Consider the following 12424-nt stretch of genomic DNA (forward strand, 5'->3'; position numbering starts at 1 on the left):
GCTTCTTTCCCACCTCTCCAAATCTTTCCATTCTTTTTTTTTTAATGCAGTGAATTTGCTGACATGCTGAAAGTCTCAAAGCCAGTCAGATAAATGTACACTTTGAAATGGAAAATGAATAAATTGTTTGTCTTTTCTTTAAGAGTAATAAATCTAAGGTTGACAATATAAATGTCATAAATTTATTTGTTGGACGGTACACATAGAATGTTCTGAAATAGATAAATACAATTTGTGATTGCCTGTACTGTCATAAGAAAGAATTTTGATATGTTTAATGTATTAAAAGATGTTGTATGGAGAGGTCATAGTGCCAAATTCAGCTCTCAGGTTCACCCTTAGCATCCATCAACTTCAGTAAGGTTTCATGAATGTAAATGAAAGCAGAATTTCACCTATGCACATATTACTAGTCTTTCAATGTTATGAAAATACAGTTTAAACATTAAAAATAATATTTTACCAATTCATAGCTGTCTATTGCAATGTACTCTTTAAGGTGTGATTGTTCTCTGAAACACGATTTTGCAAAAATGGCTTCATCGGGTGCCACATGTTCTCTCTTTCCAATTTCCTCATCAAGTATGTTCTGTTTCTAAATAAAAAAATATTTTTTTTGTCTCAATGCCAGGCATGCAAACTCAATATCAGATCTGTAAGTCAAGCTCGGCTCTTTTTGGCTCACGCATCACAAGTATGAAGAGTTTGTAATTGGAATTATGTTAATAAAGCGTGGAAGATTTGCAAGCAAGATTAGACCCCAGCTCCTTGTTCCAGAGCTACATTGCCTCTCTAGTAGTAGTGTACTATAAGTAGTAAAAAACTTTTTTTTTACCATTTTCAGCAGATATGACTCTGAACACACAGAGCAGGATCTGCTGAGTAAAAAGATGTTTTTACATTGTGATTTTCAAAGTAAAACTGCACTTTAAAAATAAAACAAAGAAACTATTTAATACTCAAGAGTTGTTTCTTCTACTTCTTAACCTATACTTATAAAGAGGTGCTGTGGAATTGTTAACATTAAATTTGGCATACTCAGAAAAAAGGAGTATTATATATTTATTGCTACCTGTTATTTGGCTGCAGTTATGATTCATCTTTTATTAGGTGGCATTTGCAAAACACCAGCACTACCTGCTTCCTAAAGAAGTAAATGCATCTCAACCTACTTCAGCGACTACCCTCAGGAAAGATGACACCTTAAAATATTTATTCACGTGCTAGGAAAACATTGTTGCATGAGAAATAGTGCATTTTAATTCTTTCTTTCAAATGGCAACTCCACTTAAAGGTGATTTTTTTAAAAGTTCAAGAAAAATAACTGAACTTTACTAAGCAAGGGTGTCAGACATTTTGGAAAATGTGCCCATCTATTTAAACTTTGTAGTTGTAGTATATTGTGATACAATTAAGTAATCCATTTTCCCATATCCCCTCTTCTTGTCTAAAAATGGCTGCTCCATAAACCTGTCTCTCACACCTACTGCTCACCAACTTCTCGCTTGTAGTGAGACACTCCAGTATGCACTGTCTAATGGTCTTGATGCCCAGTGCTATAATAATATATGGATTGTCTACCTACAGGTGTTTTTAGCATCCTTAGTTTAAATCTCACACATTACAAAAGATTATTTTAAAAAATCCACTCTGCAAAACCACGAGATATAATTGGGGCTTAGTTTAGCATGATTCAGAAAAAAAAGCTGGATGTATACATGGACAATGGGTAAAATGTTCAAAACTTCCTAAGGGCCCAAACTACTTGAAAATGGGTTTCTGAGGTGTTTTTGAAAATTATACCTGCTTCAGTCACAGTAGTAAGGATTAAAAGAGCAGCAACCACCACAGTCTGGAAAGGAAAAAGTGCTTCCGGATGTAAATCAGCTTCTAACTAATGGATATTAATAGAAATCTTTCCCTATGGAGGGGTTATTTCTGAACTGCCTACTCTGGGGTTTCTTTCAATTTCCTCTGAAGCATCTGGTACTGGCCTCTCTTAGAGACAGCATGCTGGACTAGATGGAACAGTAGGCAAACTAAATGTACACATAGACTGGTATGTCTACTAATGACGTCTATCTGGGCATTCAGCTGCTTTTAGCAATGTTGGGTTGGGTTTTTTTTTTTTTTAAACACAGTTTGTTTACCTGTATGTTACACATTTAGGAACCACAAATATTTCTATATCCTTATTTATATTAGTCTAATATAAAATTTATTTTTACTGACTAGAAAGACTTCTAAGTACACTATGTGCATACAGTTCTCTCTCTCTCTCTCTCGCTCTCTCTATATATATTTGTAAAGGAAGGAAACAGCACAATATTTTTGAAGACATTCTGGATACAATGGGATGTGACTCCGTCACAGTCAAGATAATCAAATATAAACATGTAATTAGTTACTGGTAACTGAACTATACAATACACATTCAGTACTATACAACATTCCAGATTCCATCATCTCCATATGGCACGAGAATTTGCTGTTATTTGTGGCCAAGATGTAATCACGTGTAAATACACACCCACAAGCATTGCATAATATCTAATTTTCCTGAAGTATTAAAAGAAACCCCTCGTAAATTAGTTTTATCTGTTTACACTATATTTTTATCAGCATAACTGTGCAAATGATAGATTTTGGGGGTCAAACAAATGTTTTGTTCTACCCAAAACAAAATATTTCATTTTGATTTTGAATTTTAAAAAAAAATAAATTTGAAGGAAATTTCAAACAAGTAGTCTGAATAAAAACATCTAAATCATTTTGTTTTGCAAATGACAAAATGAAACATTTTGACTTTTTTGGCGTTTGTTTGGTTTTAGACATGAACAATTCACCAAAACTAACATAAATTCGCAAAATGTTTCAGTGTTGTGTAACCTTCATTTTTCACAGAAAATAGTTTAGACTTAAAATTTCACCCATTTACTCATGAGATGTACAAATTCTAGTTTTTAAGTCTTATAGGGGGCATTTTTCTGTAAACAGAAAAGAGACAGGATTTTCATATACAAAAATGCTGAGAAATTAAATCGGGTTTCTCTTTTTTAAAAGTAGTTCAGAGTTCAGCAAGTTCAACATACTGCTATTATATCTGTAACATAATGTTCTAAAAAGAAATATGATTTTGCTTAATTATACAGGTGTTAAAAAAACCTACAAAATATATTACACAAGCAAACAATTTTGTCAATATGTAGACCTAGGATCAGGCTACCATAAATATTGCTACGTTCAATCTCTTATTCCAGGGAGAACAAACAGACTGCAATGAGATACTTATATCAAGACAGAGCTGCACATTTACCAAAGACTGAGAAGTAATGTTACCACACTAATCAGCGTAAATGTCATATAAGCAGCCATTCCTGTACATCCTGCTCCAGTTGTGTCTAAAGTGCTGCCACCGTCTGTTTGATGGATTTGCTTTACGTCACTGAGGTTTGTCTTGTCTGGCATCCCTGCTGAGACAAATAAGAAAATACAGGATGATGCACACTTCCCCACTACTGGCAACATGATACAGCTAGAACAAATTTAAATATACAGAGCACACAGACGGTCACAGTTTGGTTTCTAATTCTTTATGTTACTGCCAAATTCAAAACTATTCATAATTGCATCTAGAAACACATGCCACTCTATATGGCAGTTTATCCTTGGAAGTAACTCACAGCCCTAGCAGTACTGGACAGAGCAGTTATTGTAGAATTATACCTAAGCAAATATTCACAGACTGAAGTGAATAGTTTGAGTCTCCCAGGAGTACCCAGAAGTCAAGTACTCAGATCTTAAATTTGAAAGAAGACGGAGATAATTGTATTAGAAATTTCAGGTGTGTGAATCCAGAATTTAGATGAAAATAAGGTGTGACTGAGGATTTTAGGGCCTCCATTTTGGCATGGAGAAAAATTGACTTCACAACATAAAGTCATGTTCTAAGACAAACTGTAAACAAGGCAGACCCTTATTCAGCTCCTGGTTGAATGTTTCTGAACTTTAGGAACATATATAAGAAGTTTTTTTTCCTCTCTGCCGGAATATGAAACAAGGATATTACAGTCATCCATTACACATCCAGTACCCGGTTCAATAATCATAAGTAGAAGGATCTGGAGACACATTCAGCTATAACAGCATTGTCATTTGCTTTCCATTTTGCGTGCATACTTCTAGACTGTCTTATCCTATATAATAACTTGTGGTATGCCACTATCAATCAAAATTAACAAGTCTAAATTCAATGTTATCACATGCAACACGTATTGACATTGTAATTACACTGAGACTGAAAAAGGCTTCATATAAAGCAAAGTCAATATTTATGTAATTATGTCAATACATATATAATCCAGAAGGTAAGCTCTATTGCACTGGAAGAGAGGCATTATAAAGAAGCTTAGCTCTACTGGTCTGGCGTATTGATTCTACAATCTGAGTTCCTGCATTATTATTCATTGTTTAGGACTTCTTTCACCCTTCTGCGTCATTAGCGAAGATGAATAAACTCACGATTCCATTACATTTTTAGGGGCTATGATGGAGTATGAATATTTTAGTCATGGTTTTATACTCCTTGTTAAGCTAGAATTTAACCAGAAGCTGAAGCAGCTCTCTGCTACTTCCTTAATTTTCAGGCTAACTACTTTTTATTTTAGTGCTAAAAATACTCCTTTTCTCCTGCATGTAGCTTGAAAAGTGCCCCTTGTGAACTTACTGTACATACTAAAATCTCTTTCCTGTAGCTTTGAAAAAATGTGTTAAAGGAAGAATAGATAAAAGCCAATCATGTTGTCTGTCAAACCTGCTAGAATTTGTTTGTCTTCGTTGCTGTTGCACTCAGACAGGAGAATGGACTGCTATTTTGTGTGGATTTATCGATCTATTGTGATTGCCTGGAATTTGTGAAAATTAGCTCCATGAGTACAATGCAAGTGGGAAAACAAGGAAAGACAGTAACAATAGGGAGCAGGGGGTGAGGGGAAGTAAGTCCTCCTGATCATGCTCACTGTGTAGTCTCCCTGGGAAAAGATCAATACCTCAGTACTTCACTGAATCAGGGTTTAATAGATCACCAAACAGGGTGGATCAAGGCATTTTTCCTTAGGGTTGTGGGAGATGGAAGCAGAAAGCAGATAGTCTGGGTCACTTGTCCAGCTCTTCAGTGAAGATTTCCTTCATTTGAAAGCTTTGCTTCTACAGACTGTACTTCTTCATAGTGAATTCATTGGGTCAAATTTGGCTTTCAGCTACACCTGTGCAACTCCATTAAATTCAACAAGGTTTCATGGCTATAACAGAGATACATTTGGCCCAGTGGATTTATAAGAGAGTCTACAGCAGGAGTGTCAAATTTCCAGCCTCTAAGACAAATCCAGCCCACATGATGCATTTTTCTAGGCCACATGACATATTTATATTGTGCACAATCTCAGTTTAACACTAAGGTAACAATATAGCACTGTCAGGGGACAAGTGAACCCCCATTCTCCCTTTAGGTGCCGGGAAATGGTGTTATAGCCCTATGGCTAAGTCCACTTGACCACCATTAGCCTCAGGGTGGTATAGCCTAGTGACCAGAGTTAATCAGGCTGCCCTGTCTCACAGGGATGTGCAGCCTAATAGCTAGAGTCAATCAGGCTGCCCTCTCTGATGGCCTTGGCCTGATGGCCAAGTCAATTGGGAGGCCCTCTGTCGCAGGGCCATGTGGCCTGATGGCCAGAGTCAATATAGCTGCCTCTTCTCACAAGGCAGTGTAGCCTAATTCCTCCTCTACAACCGGTCTTCCATTAGAAGCCACATGCATCTGCTCAGAATTGGAATACCACCAAATCCTCTTTTGCATCTCTCTTAGTTAGCTATTGAACATCCTCAGTGTTTGCCCTCACCTTTCTTTCAATGAATCTGTGCACCAGTTCTCGATTCACTACAAAAGGGCGAGCTCTTGGTTTTGTATTAATCAGGATAAGTTGTTTAGTTTCTTAACCACTTGGAAGGTCCCCTTCAAAAAGGAATAATTTTGGGATTTGTTCCAGGCTGCTTTTCTCCTTCCTGGATGGGCATATAATTATCCTTTTTCTGGTATTTTGTGATTGGCATGCTCACTTCTGGCTCATCTGTTCCTCCACCTTCTGGAATGCTGTCCTCAGGTCCCTGATATAGGACTCAGTCACATTACCTACCTGTATAGGTGCAGAGGATCTTGGCAGTTATTGCCGCCTGCAGATCAAGTCACAGAGAAGCATGGTTTTGTGGAGTCCAAAAAAAAATCTCATAAGGAGAATAATGGCTAGTTGAGTACTGACTGGTGTTATATGCAATGGTGACAACAGGTGACTTTGAATTCCAGTCTTGCTGGTCTTCACTGATTGAGACTCTAAGCATAAAATGAAGTGAAGTTTACTCTTTCTGCTTTCTTATTACTTGGCAAGTGGGCAACACTGGACCTCGCCTTGGTTATCCGGAGTTGTTGGCAAACCTTGTGTCACAACAATTATTCAAATTCCTTCACCTGATCACTGCAAATGCAGTCTCATGGGCCAAACTGGAACACTACATGTTTTGTCAATGCATCTCTAACTGTCTCAGTCCTTTTCTCCTTCAGTAGTTGTGATACCACATACTTTGAAAAGATGTCATATGCTACCAGCAAATACTGATTTCCAGCTGGTGTTTCAGGTAGAGGGTGTTTCAAGTCAATCTTTATGAACTCCTAGAGCTTAGTAGGTTGGAGAATTTCCTTGAAAAGGAGTTCTACCTCTTCTTGACAGCACTTGCCTTTCTTGACAGGTAAGACGGGAAAGTTCCCAATCCTTAACGTTAACAGCCAAGCCCAACCAAAAAAATCTGTCTGATACCAGCTCAGTGTCTTTTCATAAGCCAGGCAGCCTGATGCTTTGTTAGCATGAAGACACTCCAGTTCTTTGTAAGCTTGCTGGCAAGATAATCCTGTTACCATAATACTTCAGCAACTTGGTAGCTGGATCAATGGATAGTCATTCCTGAACTGAGTTGAACCTCCATAGACTAGGTTTCCTTTAGTAGATCTGTTGGTGCACCGAACAGAACTCAGGGTCCTTAGATTGTTCTTGATAGATGTCCTCACAAGACCTGGCTGAGTTTATTCTCGCTGCCCTCACTGCTACTGAGAGCAACTGCACCCACATTTTGCTTTCCAGATATATGGTGAACTGTTAATGTATATTCAGACAGTTTGTGAATCCATCTCCACCGGCATTCTCTGGGTTGTGCTTTGTAAGGAACCACTGCAGGGCACTGTGGCATGTTTACACTGAACTCTGTACCTAGTAATTAGAGACAATAGGCCGTGAGAGCCTCTACAATAGCCAGACTCTCCAGTTCTGTAGCTGAATACTTGGCTTCCCTCTCATTTAAGTTGCGATCCTCAAAATTCACCACTCTGTGCCTATCAAGCTCAATTTGTTTAAATGCAAATCTGACAGCAACCTTTGATGCATCACAGGTTGCCATGAATTGACAAGACTGATCTGTGAATTTAAGCACAGAATGGTTTAGAAGTCCTTCCTTCAGTGACTCAAACACTTTTTGGTGTTCATCCATCCAGACAATCTTGCTCTTTGTTAATTTGTATAATAGCACTGCCTGCTCTGCGTTTTTTTTTTTTTTTTGCACAAATCTCCTGTAGAATCCACAGAGCCCCATAAACCACTGTACCTCTTCCAGGTTTGTGGGAACCTTCAAGTCTTTTATAATGTTCAATTTCTAGGGTTAGGGTTCCAACTCATCTTTATTAAATATATGTCCTGAGGAAGGTGATGAGACTCCTTGCAAACTAACATTTGTTTCCTGAAACTTTAAACCCTGACTCCTTAAAAAGCTTTAGAATACTTCATACTCCTACCAGATGTCCCTCACATGTTTTATGGAAACAAATGAAGTCATCTAAATATGTGAGCATGTCTTCGGTTCTCAAAACTTGGATTAGGCCATTTACTACCCTCTGAAACATGCTTGGTGCAGCCATGAGTCTGAAAGGCATTGTGTGGAATTGAAACAGTCCACAGGGTGTCACAAAGGAAGTTTTTTTCTCGATCCTCAGGTGCCACTTTAATTAGACAGTATCCAGATACCAAAACAAAATTACTAAAATATTCTGCTCCTGACATTTTATCCAATGTGGGGAAGTAGGTACCTATTATGAATTGCCTGTGAATTAAGACTTCTATAGTCAATGAATATTCTCCAGTCTCCGTTAGTTTTTTTTACAACTACAATTGGGGATGCCTATGGTGAAATACATTGTTCAAGCAGGCCATACTCCTGAATGTGATTTTAGCTTCTCTTTCACTGTAACCTTATACAGAAAGGGAATATGACATGGGACATACCCCACAGAAATACTCCCTTGCTTAAATACCATCCGATGTTGCAACCAATCACACATCCCAAGTTCTTCATTATTCCGAGAGAACACACTAGCACATTGTAAGAGAAGCTGTTCTAAACACTTCTTTTCATTGCCTCCTACAGCTGCTTCTGCGGAGTCAACCCCTAGCTCTTTTTCTGACTGGGCTGCTTCACAGTCTTGACCTCTGCCCCTGTGAGAGGCCTTGAGACACCAGCTACATTGGACACTGCCCCCACCATCTGATTTTTCACTAGCTACACTTTCTGGTCAATCCATTAATTGCTCTTACCCAGAACTCCTCTTTTGGTCCAGCTGGAAACAGAGTTCTGTTAAACAACAAACCTGACTCAATATTGGTAGCTTCAAACATTCGTACAGGTTCACCGAAGCAGTCTTTTATCCTTAGAGCAGGGGTTCCCAAACTAGGTTCATGGCTTGGTCAGGGTAAACCCCTGCGCTGCTTCCCACAGCTCCCATTGGCCAGGAATGGCGAACCGTGGCCACTGGGAGCTGCGAGCAGCCGTACCTGAGGACACTCAGGTAAACAAAGCGTCTCGCGGACCACCAGGGGCTTACCCTGAACAAGCCGTGAACCAAGTTTGGGAACTCCTGCCTTAGAGGTACTATTTAACGATGACCTGACTTCACCACATCTTTATTCTGAGCCACCACAGGGAGCTGTTCCTTCTCTCCCCCTGTAGGTATGGTAGAAGCACCTCTGAGGCCCTAAGAGTTGCTCCTCAGTGTGGAGCACAGATATTGAAAAAGGATATAATAAGCAAATGAAACAAAAGCTATATAATCAATTTATTCAAAACTTATCAGTAGTTGAAGAAATTCTGTTTAAAGGTAATAGTAATTCCATTAGGGTTACCAGCAGAGATGATGAAATGCATACATGAGGAATATTTAGGGATAGAAATATGTAAAAACATAGAGCAAAAGAAGTTCTGATTTTGCCACAAATGAATCCAAACATAGAGGACTATATAAAAGGATGTGGAATATGTCAAAAATATAGAAATATCATGACCTATGACATTTATTCAAAGTAGTCCAAAGTAGTTTTAAGAACATAAGAACAGCCATGGGTCAGACCAATGATCCATCTAGCCCAGTATCCTGTCTTCTGACAGTGGTCAATGCCAGGTTCTTAAAAGGGAGTGAATAGAATAGGCGATCTTTGAGTGATCCATCCCCTATCATCCATTCCCAGCTTCTGGGATTTATGTGAATATAACGGACATGCATATGTTAGAGTTGTTGGTTATTTTTCACATTTTCCTGAAATATCTATACTAGAAAACACATGTGCGAAAAAAGTCATTAGTAAAATTAAATCAGTTTTTGCAAAGCATAACATTCCCAATATGGTAATGGCTGATAATGGACCTCAATTTCACAGTCAAGAGTTTAAAAGTTTTGCCATAGCATATGATTTCAAACATATTACATCAAATCCAGACTACAATATAATGGGTAAGTTGAAAGTGGTGTTAAAACAGCAAAAAGATTACTAACAGAAGCTGAAGAAATGAATACTAATTTATATTTGGTGTTATTAAAGTGTAGAACATCACCATTATAACAAGGTTTAATCACCTGTACAGTTATTAAACAGAAAAGATTAGAAACACTATGTTTTGTTCCAGGAATATATAAGGAAAAGAATAAATAGAAATATCAGTCAAGTTTGTATCAAAAGAATTATTATGCTAGAAGATCAATAAATTACCTTATTTGAAAGTAAATGATAGCGCATGTATCTATAATGGTAGGAACTGGACTCAGAAAGCCCCAGTAACAAAAGAGGTAGTACCTCAATCTTATAGTGTCATGACTAATAATGGTCAAATGTATTGACAAATTCAGAGACATTTGCAATTGTCACCTCCAAGACAAGACTTAACTGAAAGAAGCAACAAGAGCAGTGAGAAAATGAAAATGACATCATTTCTCTAAGCAATAAGAAAACTTCAGTAACACAGCTAACACAGAAATTAGATGGTTATTGTGTCAAAGAAGACCTGTTACAGCTGTTCAGATTTTTTTTTATATGGGAGTACATTTGTGCTCAAACAAATAAAAGAAAGGAGATGTGGTGTTAACTTTGGCTTCAAAAACTGAGTAGAATCTTAAGGGTGTGTGAACTGACAGTGGGAGGAGTTAAGATGGTCTGTATATATGTTAACTATTTATCTAATAAAGACTTAAATTATTAACAATGAATTATTAAAGACTAGTGGATTTATTTGAATATAAAATCACACCTGGGGTCCACACTTCCTCCTACCAACAGTAGGGGTATCTGACTATTGGCCAGGGACAAGTGATTTTTATTAACATCCAACAAATTTTTGTGATGCCCAGGGATGAAATCCACTCCCAACAGTGCTAGAAATATTGGTGACCACAGCCAAAGTCCATTTACTATGAAGACTCCCCAAGTTCAGAGGGAGCTGGATTTTCCCTGCTGTCTGCAGTAGGTTATGATTCTACTCCAATTCAACTCCTGCAATACACATTTTATTCCCTCTCAGCACCGGGTGTTTAAAGTAAATCAGATTTACTTCAGATCCTTAGTCCAATAGCATTGTGGTTTTCTAGCCACCAATGTCTCCAGACACATATTAACGGGTATCTGGGCAGCTCTTCACATGGGCCATTCTAATAGTTGCTGATGGTAGCCCTACTACATCAGCAAGTTCTAGTTTCCCTTGATGTACCTTCCCTCTGCTTAGGCAATTCAGTTTCTATTGGCCTGAGCCTCCGCATCACCTGCCAAATATCATCTGGCCTGGGGCCCACTCAGAAAAGTCTCTTTGGTCCCATGGGACACCTGTGAAAAACTGCACTTGGGCCTCCTCCAATTTTTTAGCCACTTCACTAGCAATCATTTCTTCAAGTGTTGTGTATATGGTATAAAGGAGTCACCATTAGACTGGAAATTAATAGCTGATACTTTTAAGGAAACACCAATTTCTTCTTCCACATTTTGAACTCTGCATATAATCTGGTCCATAGATTTATCCAGGAAGTTATGCTTGTGGTCCTACCAAATTCAAGGTCCACTTGGTCAATTTCACAGTCATGGGAATTTAAAAATAATATATTTCATGATTTCAGCTATTTATATCTGAAATTTCATGGTGCTGTAATTGTATGGGTCCTGACCCAAAAAGCAGTTGGGGAGGGGTCACGAGGTTATTGGGGTGGGGGAGAGTTGTGGTACTGCTACCCTTACTTCTGCACTGCTGCTGGCGACAGCACACCCTCCAGCTGGGCAGCTGGAGAGTGGTGGCTGCTGGCCAGGATCCAGGCTCTGAAGGCAGAGCAGCTGCCAGCAGCAGTGCAGAAATAGGGATGACATGGTATGGTATTGCCACCCTTCTGCGCTGCTGCCGGAAGAGCTGGGTCCTCAGTCAGCAGCCGCCACTCTCCGGCCACCCAGCTCTGACGGCAGCAGCGCAGAAGTAAGGGTGGCATGATATGGTATTGCCACCCTTATTTCTGCACTGCTGCTGGTGCGGGGGAGGCACTTTCTTCAGAACTGGGTGCCCAGCCAACAGCCGCTGCTCTCCATCTGTCCAGCTCTGAAGACAGTGCAGAAGTAAGGGTGGTAATACCATGACCCCCCCTAAAATAACCTTGTGACCTTCCTGCAACTCCCTTTTGGGTCAGGACCCCCAATTTGAGAAACACTGGTCTCACCTCATGCAATCTGTATAGTATACAGTAAAATCACACAAAAGACCAGATTTCACAGAGGGAGACCAGATTTCAAGGTCTGTGAAGTTTTTTTCCTGGCCATGAATTTGGCAGGGCCCTAGTTATGGTCCTTCACCAGCAGGTTATGAAGTTCTCCTGCTAAACCATTTATAAGCTGACTTTTTACACAGGAGTCTCTCAGAGCTTTCCACTGGACATAGGCCCCTCTCTTCATTGCCAGGTCCAGATTCAGCACAGCAGGGTCTGCTTCCCCAGAGCCATGTACCGGTGAAGGTGGTGCAGGGAAAAGCCCTATTG

General features: G+C 39.1%; 1 protein-coding gene across 1 annotated transcript in view; it reads right to left on the reverse strand.

Annotated features, from left to right (window-relative positions):
• Window positions 1-3186: 3186 nt before the first annotated feature.
• The window catches only part of GPC5 (glypican 5), a 1025745-nt gene continuing 1016507 nt past the window's right edge, over window positions 3187-12424 (reverse strand). Inside the window, exon 8 of the mRNA XM_065581062.1 lies at window positions 3187-3470. Coding sequence (XP_065437134.1) covers window positions 3313-3470 — 158 coding nt within the window. The 3' untranslated portion in view covers window positions 3187-3312. The remainder of the gene's footprint in view (window positions 3471-12424) is intronic.

Source organism: Chrysemys picta, chromosome 1 (assembly GCF_011386835.1).
Source record: "Chrysemys picta bellii isolate R12L10 chromosome 1, ASM1138683v2, whole genome shotgun sequence".
Classification (NCBI taxonomy): domain Eukaryota; kingdom Metazoa; phylum Chordata; order Testudines; family Emydidae; genus Chrysemys; species Chrysemys picta.